At 43.1% G+C, this 16,617-nt stretch overlaps 1 protein-coding gene and 1 pseudogene across 24 annotated transcripts in view; both read right to left on the bottom strand.

The window, feature by feature from the left end:
• Window positions 1-16,617, bottom strand: part of Ep400 (E1A binding protein p400) — a 106,971-nt gene that overhangs the window by 62,116 nt on the left and 28,238 nt on the right. For 17 of the 24 annotated variants that reach the window (XM_063271366.1, XM_063271372.1, XM_063271373.1 and 14 more), the window contains 9 exons: window positions 16,280-16,387; window positions 15,394-15,779; window positions 11,683-11,979; window positions 10,818-11,003; window positions 7,688-7,828; window positions 7,136-7,214; window positions 4,647-4,696; window positions 4,082-4,139; window positions 1,573-1,662 (listed from right to left, as the gene is read on the bottom strand). In XM_063271366.1, coding sequence (XP_063127436.1) covers window positions 1,573-1,662; window positions 4,082-4,139; window positions 4,647-4,696; window positions 7,136-7,214; window positions 7,688-7,828; window positions 10,818-11,003; window positions 11,683-11,979; window positions 15,394-15,779; window positions 16,280-16,387 — 1,395 coding nt within the window. The remainder of the gene's footprint in view (window positions 1-1,572; window positions 1,663-4,081; window positions 4,140-4,646; window positions 4,697-7,135; window positions 7,215-7,687; window positions 7,829-10,817; window positions 11,004-11,682; window positions 11,980-15,393; window positions 15,780-16,279; window positions 16,388-16,617) is intronic. The other 7 variants (XM_063271374.1, XM_063271379.1, XM_063271385.1 and 4 more) reach the window with 1 other exon arrangement.
• Window positions 8,781-8,874, bottom strand: LOC120096100 (U6 spliceosomal RNA; annotated as a pseudogene).

Below are 16,617 nucleotides of genomic sequence, written 5' to 3'. Positions count from 1 at the left end.
CCAATGCTAGTCCATGACTCTTCGAAGTGTAAACCAGAGCTGGGGATGTATAGAGCTCGAGTGGGTACAGTGTTGACCAGTAGGCTCAGTGCTCTAGGTTCACTCTCCAGAGTAAATAAAATAAAATAAAGCAAAACAAAAGAAACAGAATATAAACTGGGCCTTTCAAAAGCCACCCTGACAAAAGGCAGGTAAGAATCATCTATAACGTATTCCTACCCTTTCTGGAGGATGTTAGGGTAACTTTATGCTGAAACCTCTAAGGGCAGTGTGAGAAATGTAAATTCTAAACAAGTGCCATTTTTAAAACAAACAAACAAACAAACAAATGGACGGGGTTTCTCTATGTAGCCCTGGCTGGCCAATTAATTGCTCTGTAGACTAGGCTACCCTCAAACTCAGAGATTCACCTTCCTCTGCTGAAACTTAATAATGTGCGCCACCACTGCCTAAGTCTCACTTCTAGACAGATACAAAATCCTAGAAAAATAATCTTAAGTGCACCAAACAGAGCACACAACAAAAAGAGTATCACACTGGTAAGCACAGTTCAACATTTATTTATTTGTTTGTTTGTTTGTTTATTTATTTTCATTTATTGAAACACAACAACTCAAACCTATACCTGAAAGAAGAAACCATGAAAGAACTTAATCTAGTGAGACATGGGTTATCCTAAAGCAACAGGAATCAGGGTGGTGTGATTTCATATAGAAATTGATACAAAGCAGCCAGTAGGCCACAGAAGGAAGCACTGTGTAGAAGAAGGCAGTTTACATCATTGGAGCAGACTATAAAGAAGGAGGGCACTGGAAATACAGTTTGGTGGTAGAATGCTTGCTGGCATATATAAGGCCCTAAATTCAATTCCCAGCACCAAAACAAAAGGTACAAACAAGATATCTCAGAGAGCAAAGGGCATATAGCACCAGGCTTAAAGACTTGAGTCCAAACCTCAGAACTACACGGTAGAAAAACTGACCAGTCCTCTAAGTTATCCTCTGATTTTCACATGTATGCCATGACACATAAAAATAAATAAATGTAATTTTTTAAATTAAACGATTTTTTTCAACAATTTAGACTGAGTGTTAAGAAGAGTCATCAAAGTGTAAAAACCAAAAGAACAAGCTGCATGAGGCAAAGCATGTTTTTCCACTAAGACATGTAAACGAATAACCACAGACTGTGCAATGTGTCCATGTGAACGCTGTTGACTCTAAAGTGAACTTGCTCCTATCTGCCTCACCAGGGAGGGGCAAGGAAGCAAATTTCAAGAACAACCCCTGTTATAGAGGAGCAGACACTATAGGACTCTAGTCTTGTTTTCTTGGTGTTTTCTCACTAGGTCTCACAAATCTCCTTTCACAGCTTGGTTCATAGACTGCGTTCTGACATAAGTCACATAGAAATATTCACCAATGTCTGAGCATTTGACAATGGAATTATAACATTTTAGCGCAATTATTAATACCATCGAGATACAAACTCCAAATATTTTTAAAATATTCAGTAAATGTTCCCATGTGACTGTTTAATGCAGGTATTTTTAGTAAGATAGTGACAACATACCTTCTTTGGCCAGATTAGAAAGTTCTGTGTGGTGGTCTACAAGCCCTTCATGTGCTTCTTCCTCTTCAATGGTCTCTTCTTCATCTTCCACTAAAATAGTTATCAGAGGTCAGGCTCATGCAAAACTTCACTTGAGCTCAACACTGCTAATATTATTAGGTTTCAAAACTGTTCTACAGCTATTAAAGAACTTGAATGTAAATACTTTAATTTTTCAGGTTGATTCTGGAAATCATTGTTAAACAAGCAACTAATGAGAAATGTTTTCTCTTTCCTGTCAGCCTGACATCCACAACTTGGTTCTTTCAATATGCAATGGACCTCACTAGCTCAGAATGCTGGCTAACTTCTCACCCATTACAGTGCCACCACAGAGAGACTATATACTTACTTCCCATGATGCATGCTTTTTAGGAACTCATCACTGCCTACCACAGACAAGGGACATAACTTAAACCAACTCACGCTCTCAGCCCTAACCCTGGGCCTTGCCCCTCTCCTAGCACAGGAGCCAGAACTCTTGTAAAGGACTCTTCAGCATCCCCCAAATACAACTCCTCATCACTAGGCAATCTCAGAGGTGAGAGAGCTGGCTAGAAAGGCTGCACCCTCCATCCTCAGCAGCATTCTTCTTGTCCATACTATTTGATGAACTTTCCCTTCTCAAACACACACACACATCTGTATGTGGACTCATAACATGCGCACATGCACACACTCTACCACATCCCCAAATTCCTCAGCTCTTTGCTACAAATCCTCTAGCACCCAACAAAGTTGATAAGGCATTAGATTCCACATCCCTGGGCCCTGGACACATCTAGTCCTAAACACAAACAGCCTGGTGGAACCTTTCAAGACAAGCCAGACCTGTCCTGGAATTTCTTTCTGCCATTTTTTTCTGCATGTAACTGAGTAGATGGTTTAGGAGAAGGAATAGTAACAGGTGTGATAACCATGCTGAAGTCCCAACTGGAGGACAGCCTGGGGCTAAACAACATTACCACATGCCTATCAGGCAAAGTACTTCCTACCGATTTTTCCTACTTTCCCTAAATTAACCCACTACCTAACAAGGTAGCCTACAAATCAGTCAAATAGTCACATCTATATTCTACAAAGAAAGTCATCTAAAGTCACTATACAAGGCTGGATTCTCCCCAATCTCTTTTCAGTCATCCCATCCACTGCTAGCTGCACTGATAAACATCTCCTAGCCTTCCAACATCAACAGATAGCCAGGGAAAGAAAGGCAGAATCACAGCCCAGGTCCTTCAAAGAGGACATCTGCTTGGCTGGAGGTACCAGAATTGTGCCTGTCTTCCACCTTCTGCCCTAGCAGTCAGAGCTGTGAGAGTAGCTAAAAACAAATGCTAAGGCAGGAGCACACATGACAAACAAGTGCCTTTTGAAGAATACCAAGTTTCTATGTCAACACAGGACAAGGGAACCCAAAGTCCTAGCTCCAGTGGGCACTGTTACTCGATTTATCTTTTGGAGTAAAACTTAACACTGACAGTTATTACACTAATCATACAGCCGAACTCTCCCAAACAATAATCAACCCCCAGTAAAACCTCAAACTTAGAAAGTCTGGAAATTTACACACCAGCAAATCACAGATGGCTTCTCCTAAGCCATCTACTCAGTTACGTGCTGCTGTGACCCCTGGGCACTTACTTATGCAGCACCTGTTATATTACACACTGTCATGTTTCCTTAAACTCTACTCCTGTTATATTACACACTGTTATATCACACACTGTTATATCACACACTGTTAAATTACATACTGTTATATTACACACTGTTATATTACAGCACCTGTTATATACACACTGTTATATTACAGCACCTGTTATATCACACACTGTTATATCACACACCGTTATATCACACACTGTTATATTACACACTGCTATATTACACACTGTTATATTACAGCACCTGTTATATACACACTGTCGTGTTTCCTTAAACTCTACTCCTGCTTCCTTCCTACGACCAGGAGCCAGTACACATTTGTTTGCCAACAGGTCAGAAACCATGGACACAGTCTGATCTCAAGTCACTCACACTGGAGTTACCTCTGTGTTCTACTCTGAGACCAGTGCCAACATTTAAACAGGACTAGGGCTCCTCCCCAAGAGCCCAACATAGGAACTGTGGTAGGCACATCTACCCTAATGTACTAAGGGGTCTTGAGACAGGATCAGACCTGGCCCTGAATCATCTCTATGCACCTCTAAGGCTTTCCTGGGTTTTCAGAGAATCACAAAATAAGATAGCGCCAAATTGCTACAGAAACACCCCAAGTCCTCTGAAGGAACCAAAAGTCACTCTTTTTATGCAAACGTTCCAGGATAAATACAAAGATCAAACTTTCTAACCAACTGAAAATAAGAGTCCATGGCCAAAGTCAACACAGCCATGTAACTATGACAATAAAGACTGCACATTTTGCTTGTGATCTCAAGGCCCTAAAGCATCAAAGGAGTAGGGAACAGACCTTCATCATCAGTCAAAGATGTGCTAGCTTTTCTTTTCCTTCCAGATATTCCTAGATCCTGAAAGAGAATAGAAGTCATGTGAGAGGTAGCAACACAGATTGGGTGTCCAGGCAGCTGCTGGGCAACCATAGCAGCATGGAGCAGAGTGAGGATGCAGACCTCAGTCACTGTATTCAAACACATTCTCTCAATTCACAGGTTCATACCCAAGTACAGAGGGGTTAAGTGGCACTGTATCATCATCATCTCCTCTTCCTTTCCTTCCTCCTCCTCTTCCTCCCCTCCCCTTCCCCTCTTCTTCCTTCTTTTTCTTGTTTGTGTTTTGGGTTTGTTTTTCAAGACAGAGTTTCTCTGTGTTGCCCTGGGTGTCCTGAAACTGAGTAGACCAGGTTGACCTCAAAGTCACAGAGATCCACCTGCCTCTGTCCAGCATACTAGGATTAAAGGTGTGCACCATCATCACCCAGCACCATTTTCAAAGCACACTGATTTCATAGATTAGTAACTTATCCAGGTGATATAGGAAGACCACTGTGTCAGAGCACATCAAGCATCTGTACTCACCATAGAGTGTTCTGGTGATGTATCGAATCCCTTTAATCTGGACTCTTTCCCTAAAAAGACAAAAAATACAGTATTTTCACCAAAGCTGTAGCAAAATAATGCTTTTTAATTCAGCAAGTGCTGTCTACTTATGCAAGCAAACGGAGTCCTAAGGCTGTCGACATTCAAGGACAGGAAGTATGAGTCCCACCTCCTCCCCCCTGTAGAATAAACCCAGCCTCATTCCTCTCAGTAACCCAGGACAGCTGCTTTCATCTTATGGCTCCTTTTTAAAAAGTGCTTGTTGTTGGGGTTTTGTTGTTGTTTGTGTGTTTGTTTGTTTATTGGAGTCAGAGTCTCACTGACTGAGTTCAGGCTAGCTTCAAATTCACAAGCCCCCTGCCTCTAATTGTCAAGTGCTGGGATTCAAACATGTGTCTCATTGTGAAGCTCTCATTACAGTGCCAGGCTCTCATTTTACATTTCTACAACTTTAGCATCTCAGCTGCTCCCTTACCAATAATTTGAGAGGTATGTGGGCTCTTGGAACAACATTCCAAAGACAGTGAATGCCACTTGTGTTGGTGTAAGTATTCAATAAGTGGGGGAGCAACTACTGCAGAAATATCTCAGTGGGGCAGAGGCACTGCACCAGCCCAATCCCCAAAGAGCCCTATGACTGACAAATGAGTCAATTGGTTTGTTTACTGTCCAGAACATGACCTAAATTCTGAAAGCATTCAGAGTTGACCAACTTTGGGGTACTGGCACATACCATCACATGACAAAAGAGCTGAGATACATACACACACACACACACACACACACACACACACACACACACACACACGAGTACATATGTATATATAAAAGACTGTTGCTGGCCCTGGTGGTGACACCTTTTAATCCCAGCACTCTGGTACTGAAGACTAATCTTACCTACATACTGAGTTTTAGGTGAACATGAGTTACAGAGTGAGATCCTATCCTATCCTCCCCATTCATATATTTGTGTGTGTGTGTGTGTGTGTGCGTGCCCGTGTAACCATAAAATAATTAAGCAGAACAAATGCATGCACGTGCTCTCCCTGACCCAATGAGCTCTCTAGCAAAAACCAGGAAGTTGCATAAAATATACTCTAAAGGTGCAAAGCCTGTGTGCATGTGTCCTGGAAGATAAACACGAGGCCTCACAAATGCTAGGAGGCATCTTACTCCTGAGACTGAGACTGTTTTTAATTCTCTTTCTTCTCTAGCAAGGATGCCCAAGGAAAAGAAGGCCAAGGGGAAGAAGGTGGTCCTGGCCACCACTGTCATCAAGAAACAAGAGGCCAAAAAGGTGGTCAATCCTTTGTTTTAAAAAGGCCCAAGAACTTTGGCAATGGGCAGGACAGCCAGCCACAAGAGATCTAACACGCTTTGTCAAATGGCCCTGCAGGCAAAAAGCCATCCTCTACAAGCGGCTCACAGTACCTCTTGCCATCAACCAGTTCACCCAGGCCCTGGACAGGCAAACAGCGAATCAGCTGCTTAAGCTTGCCCACAAGTACAGGCCAGAGACAAAGCAGAGGAAGCAAAGGCTGCTGGCCCGAGCTGAGAAGAAAGCTGCTGGCAAAGGGGACATCCCAACTAAGAGACCACCTGTCCTCCGAGCAGGGGTCAATACAGTCACCACCTTGGTGGAGAACAAGAAGGCTCAGCTGGTGGTGATTGCTCATGATGTAGACCCCGTTGAGCTGGTGGTTTTCCTGCCTGCCCTGGGTCGAATGATGGGGGTGCCCTACTGCATCATCAAGAGAAAGGCCAGGCTGGGGCATCTGGTCCACAGGAAGACATGCACCACTGTTGCCTTCACACAGGTGAACTCGGAAGACAAGGGTGCTCAGGCTAAGCTGGTAGAAGCTATTAGGACCAATTATAATGACAGATATGACGAGATCCACCGCCACTGGGGAGGAAACATTCTGAGTCCTAAGTCTGTAGCTTGCATTGCCAAACTGGAAAAGGCAAAGGCTAAAGAACTCGCCACTAAACTGGGTTAAATATACGCTAAGTTTTCTGTACATAAATATAATTACAAAATTAAAAAAAAAACTGCTTTTAAAAGCCTCATAAAATGGCTCAATGGGTAAAAGCACCTGCCATCAACCTGATAGTCTAAGGCCAATCCCTAGAACCCATATAACAGAAGAAAAACTAAGTTGTATTTAGAACTCCATAGGCACATGGTAGCACACATTCACCCATACACCTCATACAATACACAATAAATAAATCTGCAAAAACATTAAAAAAAAATCATAGCTGGGCCAGTAAAATCAGAAGGTTGAAGATCCTTACCACCAAGCCTGACAGCCGGAGTTTGGTCCTCAGAACCCACATGATGGAAGAAGAGAACCATCTCCACAAAGCTGTCCTATGACCTTCACACATGCTGGGATGCACACATTTGTCTTCCGCCACCCACACCAAATCAGTAAAGGCAATACGAAACAGTTTTAATGTCATACCTCTTCTGGAAACTTTCTGTAAATTTAAGGCTTTTTTCCTTTTCTCTTCTAATTCTACTTGTAGTTTTATTTCCACAACCTAAATACCAAAAACAAACAAGCAAGTCATTAAAGATGCAAGCTGTACAATTCTGCACATTAAACATTAAATAGCTAGCCAACCTCATTCACAATGTTGAAGTAGAAAACTCAGTCTGGTGCACTCCTCTTTATTGTGTATCTAAGTCTAACCTGCTCAAATTCTATTAGATAGTAAGAATTTGAAAGTTAAGAGAGAGAAAGATTATGCAGACGGGAGCAGATATTCTGAAAAAGATTTTACTTTTGATGCCCGCAGTACATCAAGAATACCTGACAGACCTTCACTACATTGTCACCTCAAAGCTGTGGCTTCTGAGGGTACAAAGGTAAGCAAAGAGGTCAGAATGGGATCAGACCCCTGCTGCATAGGTATGAATTCTGGAGCTGCTGAGGATCTGGCCCCTAGCACACAGCCTCACAGCTTGGATACATTAAATATTTTTTTAGATCCCACTGAATTCTAGCATTTACCTGTTCAATATTTGACCAGAAATATTCTATTTCTCGCGCAGTGGTAGCAGCAATGCGCCTCAGTCTGCTCTGTTCTTCCTTCTTCCCTCTTTCCTCACGAAGTTTCTTTTCCTCATGGTGCCGGGCCACAGTTCTAACAAGCTGGCAAGGGAAAGTTCAACAAGTTGCAGTACTCGAGCTGGCAAGATGGGTCAGCAAGTAAAGTACTTGGTACCGAGCCTAATTACTTGAGTTTGATTCCTCAAGAACCATATGGATTGAAGAAGAGAACCAATAACTCCGAAAAGTTGTTCCCTGACCATATACACGTGTACACACATAGAGAAAAAGTAAGAACTTTAAAAAAAAAAATTGTGCTCTTATAGCATGCCAGAGGGGAAAAAAAGAAATAGAAAAAAATTAAGATTTCTCAGCTTAACTTGGCAGTAGTGGCCCACTACTTTATTCCCAATGCTCTGAAAGTAAAAGGCCACCTAGTCTACAGAGTGTGTTCCAGGACAGCCAGTGCTATACAGTGAAACCCTGTGTGGAGTGGAAAAAAAATAAGATTTCTCAGCTTAGAGTTACATGAGGCAAGAGGCTGGGGCAGGAGGATCACAAGTTCAAGGCCAGTGTGGTCCACAAAAAGAAACTATAACTCAATAAATGAAGCCACATATAATAATTCACTGTCAGGTATATCCTTCTAGGTTCTCAGGTGTGCAAGATGAAAACATAGCTTCAGGCAAATAAATATTTTCAATATTTTTTGCCTGACTTTTCTAGAAAGTTATCTTACAATCTATTTCTCTCAGATATGAATCGCTATATGATACTACAAATCTTCTTTCTCTGTTTCACATACTATCTTCCTATTCAACAAACACAAATTAAGATGTCTAAAGGGTCACTATTTCATTGCATGAATGCAACTAAATGTCTTAAGTCTCTATGTATAGAAATTGTTGGGTTAAGATAACTCACATTTCCCCTAAATATAATGATCTTTATGTACTTACTTTTGAGATAGGGTTCTGCTGACATTTTTAAAAGTTTTTTATACTTACTTTCTTTTTATTATAGTGTGTTCAGGGGCATGTGAATGTTAGTGCCCTAATATATATAACACTTCATGAATCTGAGTGTCATTCTTACACAGGGGTTATACTAATCTCCTCTGTATTTTATCATATGTGCTACTGAAGCACACACTTACTTTTAAAAGATGTATTTATTTTTTCATGTCTAAGTGTTTTGCCTGCATGTGTGAGCAGTGCTTAAGAAGGCAAGAAGACAACAGCTCTTCTGGAAGCAAAATTACAAATGGTTATGAGCAACCACAGAGGTGGGCACTGTAGTCAAAATCAGGGTCTCCTCTGAAAAGGTAACCAGTACTTTTAACAGATGAGCTATCTTACCAGTCCCCAAACTGAGGGGTTTTTAAGGTTTTCTTTTTGTTGTTAAGATGTGTGGCTTTTGGTGTTGTTGGCAGGATCCTATGAATCCCAGATTGGCCTCAAATGCACTATGAGCCAAAAATGATCTTGAACTTCTCACCCTCTCTCTTATCTCTACCTCCCAAATGTTAGATTACACATGTGTGTCACCACGCCTGTTGTATGGTGCTGGAGATCAAATGCACAGCTTCCGGCCTGCTAGGCAAACACTCTGCCAAGTGAACTACATCTCAGATGGAAGGTAGATCTTACTTTTATTTATTTTTAAGACACAAGGTATCCCTATATAGTTCTGGCTGACCTGGAACTCACAGTATAGACCAGCCTGGGTCTTAACTCACAGTTCTACCTGCCTCAGCCGTTTAATCCTAAAACAGAGATTAAAGTCACAATCCACCATCTCTGGCTTAAGACTTTAATTTTTAAAAATGTATTTGCATGTTTTTGCCTCAATATAGGTATATATGCACCATGTGTGTACCTGCAGAGGCAGAAGAGAAGTCAGATCTCATGGAACTTGAGTTACAGATGGTTATGAGTTCCCATGTGAATGCTCTTAACCACTGAACCATCTCTCTAGACCAAGATTCTACTTCTAAGCTATCAGTCAGTGGGAATACTCTAAATACCTGGCAGTCACATCTCCACAAAGTAGGACAACTGAGGGTAAGAAATGACTCAGTATAGAGCCCATGCCTAAAGTCACAGTCTACCTCAGCTGATATAGAAAAGCAATAATGACACCATGCACTAGTCTCTCACCAATCCACTCATGGCTTCACACTCCTTGGAGATGCCGTCTGTCTCTCCTTGTGTCAGTGAGAAGGAGAGGTACCTGTAGGCTTACTGTGCAGAGCTGGCACAACACTGAGAACTCTGGATTCTGTGCTGCTTTTTAGCTTACCTTACCCCACCAGCCAGTTCTTGCCTGCCCAGCCTGGAGTCCACATGCCCAGTCTCCAACCTCTCCACACTAGTCCGTGTGTCCACCCCACTAAACACATGTCCAGGACCATGTTCCTTTGTAACAAATATTTAAAGGGTTTTGGGCTTTTTGTTTTTTTTATGTCTATAGATCTAATCTGAGACCCTTTGTCTCAGGTCTTCCCTTCCTAAACCAGATAAAGAGAAGAGTAAAAGATGGAGGTGCATAGCCAGAGGACAAAGAATCTATGCTGAGAAGCCTGGATATGCAAACAATGAAACCTGTTTTATTTTCACTTTTGTAGCGTGAACAGTGCCACCTCTCAAGTCTCTGAAGGACCTGCTTGCTGTGGAAATAATAAAATGGGACAAACTCTCTACCAGAACCAGAGACAGCTCAGTCACAGAGCAAAAGCAGAAGTGAAGGAGGGAATGAACACCTGACCGATCATCCTAGGTCTGGCTCCAGCTCCCACCCTTCGCAATCACCTAACCAGCTCTGGGTGTCCTGAATGAACCCTAATCCTACTTGGCAAGCAAACTGGAAGAAAAAGGGACCCAACCTCTGCACCAGTACTGCAGTAGGAGCTGTGTCTGCTCTGGCACTAAGGACTCTGTCTCAGTCAGTTACCACCTCTCTCCACTCATTAGAATTCAAAAGTCTTCAGGGAATGGGGCAAGAATCTGACCCACTGCCACTTACAGCAATTTAAATCCCAACTACTCCAACAGACACAAAATATGAATGACTACCCATGATTCAAACTTACCTTTTTAGCAGCAGCCAACTTCCACCTCCGCTCTTGGGCAAAGTCTGTGGCCATCCACTGCATCTCTTCCAACAGATAGTCCCAGTGAGATTTTGGGCGTGGGGCCTCTTGAAGCTTTGGCAGTCGCCTTAGGGACCACAAGCCTTCCTTCCTTAAATCTGCTATTCGCTGATGGATCTGGTTTTCCTGTAAGGAACATGGATGTGGCGGTGAGGGTCAGCATAATTTAACGTACTCTGCTAAACCTTACTGTGTAAAAGGCTCAGGAACTGAAAGAGACTCAAGGAGGACAGTTTGAGATAAACATGCAGAATCAGGAGGCTCTACAAGAACACAACAGAGTCAGACTCTCCCAGACACCTCAAGAAAACCAAGCAGTAGTGATCCTGCCGTCTCTAAAGAGCAAGACAAATGTATGCTTCTTTTAAATCTTTTGAGCAAGTTGAACAAAACAGTCATCCAACAAAACCTAAGTACCAAGTATTGGGCAGCAACTGCCTCTTGAGGATGGGTGCTCCAGTCCATCAATCCTACCACAGTCAGTTTCACCACAAGGCAAAGACGTCTATGAGTCTACTTTTAGCAGAAAAAACTGCATTATTTGGCCCCAGTAATGGTTTCCAATAATAAACCAAGTATTTAGTTTCTGTCACAGCCTTAAAATAATTAAGTACATGTCACAAACCAGAATACTTGTGAATCCCGGCTGTGTTATACAGTGACATACCTCCTTATTTTGTTCAGCTACTCTCTTGGCCAAGTAGGGAGCATGATCTCCCAAACCCAGGAACTAGAGGCTAGTCTAGAAAATAAGGAGACCCCCAAACCAAACAAATATGCCCCATATTTGCCTATGCACACTTACCAGTGTTATTTGTTCTGCCAGCTTGTCCTGAGAACCATCCTGGGATGAGGCTGCATTCTGAGCAGGACTCTGTGGCTTAGGGGGAGCTGATACTGCTACCCCTGGAGACCGAGAAGTGACAGGAGACAGAGCTTTGTTGGTGGCAGAAGAGGGTCTGTTCACTGGTGAAGAACGAGCAGGCGAGGGTCCAGGGCCTGAGCCACTCACAGGTACAAGGGATGAGGAAGAGGAAGAAGTGGGCAGAGACCTCTGGCAGGGCTGGGCAGACTCCAAGGGGGGCCTGGTCGATGCCACTGTCTAGTGGGCAGAAGACAAGTGAATCAGGGTCAGGACAAGGCTTCTATGGTTCAGAGTGCCCAAATTCCAGAGAGCTTGGCCAGCACAGGCGAGCACAGTTAGTGCCTTCCTCTCTCTCCATGGCAACACATGCACACAAAATTAATCCCAACACAAACCGCAACTCACAACCGCAAGAGAGATGGTGTCCAAAGATTAAACTGCTGTTCTACATAGAACCTAACAAAACCTCCATTATAAATTGCACTTTTGTGGTTATTATCTCAGAGCTCGTGAAAGCTTTTCCTTTTCTTCAGCTTTTTGTCCTCTTTTAAAAAGCAATTTGTTTTCTTTTCCCTTTAAAGTAAACCAAACCAAACAAAGTAAAAAAAAAAAAAATTCCCTTGATTGTATAACCTAAGTAGGCCTTGAACTCTTATCTTCCTGGGTCAGCCTTCTGGGGGCTGGGATTACAGGTACACAGCATCACGTGCAACTTTTTTCCTTGCATTTTTGGGAAGATGTTTTCTTATAATGCTTTTTGAGTCTAAATTAATTTTAATTTTGAAGCTAAGTTTAGTTTGTTCAATAAGTTTAATTTAAAGGCATATAAGTAAGGAAAAGCACTTGCTTTAATCATGAAGTAACAATAAAAAGCCGTTAGAAGCCATATAGTTGAGCACCAGCCTTTCATTCATCTCCCTCTGCTCAATGATTGCATATACAATGTGACCAGACAACGCACACCCCTGTTGCCATGACTTCACCATCATAATGGGCTGTACCCTCAAACCATGAGCCAGAGTCCCTTCATCCTTTAATTTAGAGCAAAACAAAATTCGCAAAGAACTGTTTTTGTTTTAGCTGTAGAAAAAAATGAATAATGGGCTAAACTAGACTTTATGTTTTATTATATTTTTATGTAATAACATCATCCAAGTGTCAGCTGAGCTTATTGTTTTTATGTATTTTTTTTTTTTTTTTAGAGACAAAAGCTCAATATTGTAGCCCAGGCTGGCCTTGAACTCTCCATTCTCTGCCTCAGCCTCTTGAGTGCCAGGATTACAGGAGAGAGCCACCATGACCCAGCTTGGCATCTTGCATCTTTTTAACATCCATGTATGTCTCTTATGGCAGGAAGGGTGGAGAGGTAGAAGACTTTTCTTACTGTCCAGAAACCACATTCACAAAAGGGGCCTCAACTCCAGCAAGTCTGTGTGAAATTCTCCCAGGAGCTCAGGAAGGAGGTCACTTAGAGACAGGTGAAAGCCAGGAACAGACTAGCAGGAAGGCCAGTCAGGAGCACCAGGACAAGGAAGACTCAGCAGACCAAGTCTCAAGATTTAGCAATGACCTCGACTTTTAGTATCTACCTCAAAGGGCCCAGAAGGCACACAGATATGGAAAAGTGTTGAGGGAATGTAGCCACCTCTATACACTCACAAATTGTTTGTGATGTTTTCAGAACAAAGCTGAGAGATTCACAGAAACTGTATGGCCTGCAAAGCCAAAAGCTTTCTCCTATGGCCCTTTACAGAGAGGAGGGGTTGATCCCAGTCCAACTCACAAGAAGCAAGGGCCTCTTCCATCCTCCCGCCACACTGAGGGCTGACCCTAGGACCTCCTGCATTCTAGGCATAGTCTTCTCAGCTTCCTTTTTACTTTTTGCAACGGGGTCCGTAAGTTTGCCAACAAAGCCTTAGGGTGGCAATTCTCCTGCCTCAACCTCCCATGTAGCTGTTATTGCAGACCTGTGTTATGAGGTCCAACTAGGTAATGGATTTCTATAGATTTATGGTTTTGTTTTATTTTATATTTTTGAAAGACTTTATTTATATATGTGTCTCTGTGTGGGTATGTATATGCACATGAGTGCCCTTGGAGGTCAGAAGATGTCAGAACCCATGGAACTGGTCTTTCACATTGTGAACCATTCAATGTGGATGCTGCAAGCTGACCTCAGGTTCTCTCTGCAAGAGGATTCTGAGGTTCTCTTAACCACTTAATCACCTCTCCATCCTTGTACAGTTTCTTAAAAGCTATTTATCATAGCTCATCCTTTTAACAACAAAGGCAGAAAATAAAGATAAGAAAACCCAGTGCTGCTATAAGTCTAGACTGTGATTCTGAGAGAAGAAAGATCACTCTCATGAAAGCCACAGGGAGTCAAGTGTAGTGGTGCACACCTTTACTCCCAGCACTTAGGCAGAGGCAGAGGCAGAGGCAGAGGCAGAGACAGAGACAGAGGGAAAGGCAGGCGGATCTCTGTGAGTTCTAGGACAGCCAGGGATACAAAGAAAATACTGTTTAGGGAAGGAAAGATGGACAGAGGGAGGGAGGGATGGAGGGAGGGAGGGAGGGAGGGAGGGAAAAAAAGGGAAAGAAGGGAAAGAAAAAGAAAGTCAGCCAGCCACCAGCCAGCTATAGGGACAGAGTTTAGTGGCCCTGGGGAAACCTAACCAAGTGTGCAGGAGGCCTCCATACCAGCCTGGCTCAAAAGTCTAGAATAACCCAAGAGTTACACAGAGTTCTACCACTTAGCTGATGACATGGCAAGATTTTAACCTTGTGGCCTGAACTTCTCAGAATTGCTAAGGTGAAAAACTAATGCCAATGAACTCATTACCACAGCACATGGCTATCAGTACAGATCGTTCTTCTTTCCTTTCTGTTCCCATCTGTTTTAAGTCCTTACTATATATCCTAACTGGAACTGAAAAGTTCTTCTGGGTTAGCTCCCTTATTAATATAAGGGCGGTGAGAACAAAGGGGACCAGTGCTGGTTCCCACCTATGCCCTACAGCTGGTGTGCCCACACAATCTCACTGGACTCCAGGAACTGGGTTAGGACTCACAAACCCACATAAGTGTAAAATCAGTGAGGAGCAGCATGTTCAACACTACAACAGGCACAGTGCTGTACACACTTGTGGAATTCATAGTATTGGCAAAACAGAAAAGGCAGCATCAAAGGAGGAAGCCTAGCTGATGGTGAAAAGCCCAGCTTCACCCTTGATCAAAACTAGAGTCAATACTGAATTGTCACTTCATCTCTTTGGGTCAGTCCCACAACTTTCATGACTGGTAAAATTGGTCACCATCTATGAGTTCCCAAAAGACCAAATGGGGTGATGAATACAATGCCCTCTGAATAGCATGTGACTCAACAGGTCGAGATTTTCTCTACTAACAGCAACAATAATAATGGTTTTCTATTACTTTAATAATTGTTATTACAAAGCCAAATAAAATTAATTTGCAACTGCTACAATAACCAACTGTGCTAAGAGGGCAAGTAAAGCTGCTTCCAGGAATTGCAGGTTCAGCGCAGACCACCCTACCAAATACCTAGACAGCAAGCCAAGCCACTTTTGCAGACTGTTTCCTCTTTTCTTCTGCACCTCACTAGTAAAACAGCCAATGTCCACAGAGTACCTGAGTCTGGGAGGAAAGCTGAGAGGTCTGCATCTGCGCCTTCCCGGGCATCGAAACATGTAGGGCCGGCTGGGCGGGCTGTGAAGAAGGAGCAGGGAGCTGGCTGGGCAGGGGGGCAGGGATAGGGGCATTTAGCTGTTGAGTCTTCACTGGGATTTGGAGCTGAGTTGGAGCCTCCACCATCTGTGACTGCTGTGAAAACTGTAAGGTGGAAGGGAGGGCTGTGGCTGGGACACTGGCCGGAGGCAGCCTCGCAGGGAGCTGTGGTGGTGGGGTATGCAAACTGGCGGCGTTCTGCACAGGAGGCCCTGTGGAAGGGTCGTACTGCTGCTGGCTCTGCTTCTGTCCAGTAAGCTGTGTGGCCTGAGGAGTTGGAGGCATCCCTCCTGAAAAATAAGAAAGCCCAAAGCACTGACCTCAGTGCATAGCAGCTTCTACCAAATGAGTCACAAGGATACACACTGGACATTCTGCCTCTCACATGAGAACTGTTACAGTCAAAATGGGAGTGTCCTAGAACAAACCTAAGGTCAGGATGAGCACACAGAGAAGGAAAGAATGCACCCAACTATTGCACAAGTTAATACTAAGCAAAACAAGCATTAATAACCAAGGGTATCTGACAGCAGTAGCAATCAAGAACACAGAAATAAAATCACTGGAAAGCACAATGCAGAGAAGTCTGGCTTCCACTAGAATGTCAAGAACCTGTCTCTGGGGGCTTTCTCAATACTGAATTGACTGGGGTGCAGAGACATGTTCCCATGTGGGAAATTCCATTTTCATTACACTCCCTTGACTACATGGCTCTAATGTGGGCTGGGCTCCAGGTTTTGGACATTCCCTCATGACAAGCTAAGAGCACTGCTCTACTTCTGGGTCTTACCTTGGACTGTTGGCATTAACTGCTGCAGAGGGACTCCTGCATTCACCCCTGGATGCTGGAAAACTACCCCTGGATGACCCACTTCAAGACGAGGTCTCTTAGACTGCTCTAGAATAATTTTCAAGAAAGGTGTCGTTTCATGTAAAAATAAAATCATAGAAGTAGTAGAAAAAAACATATAAGTGGTTTTATAATCTTTGAAAAGGGAAGCCCTTCTATGCTATAAGGGATAAGGCTGATATAGTTTCATTAAAATTTTGCAAGTACAAATAAAGGCATTATACAAAGGCCAAAGGACAAGGAGAGACATTGCAACATGTGACTGGCAGCGGCCCACT

The sequence above is a fragment of the Rattus norvegicus genome, chromosome 12 (genome assembly GCF_036323735.1).
Source record: "Rattus norvegicus strain BN/NHsdMcwi chromosome 12, GRCr8, whole genome shotgun sequence".
Lineage (NCBI taxonomy): Eukaryota > Metazoa > Chordata > Mammalia > Rodentia > Muridae > Rattus > Rattus norvegicus.
The sequence above is the reverse complement of the archived record's forward strand: the minus strand, read 5'-3'. Positions and strand labels throughout refer to the sequence as shown.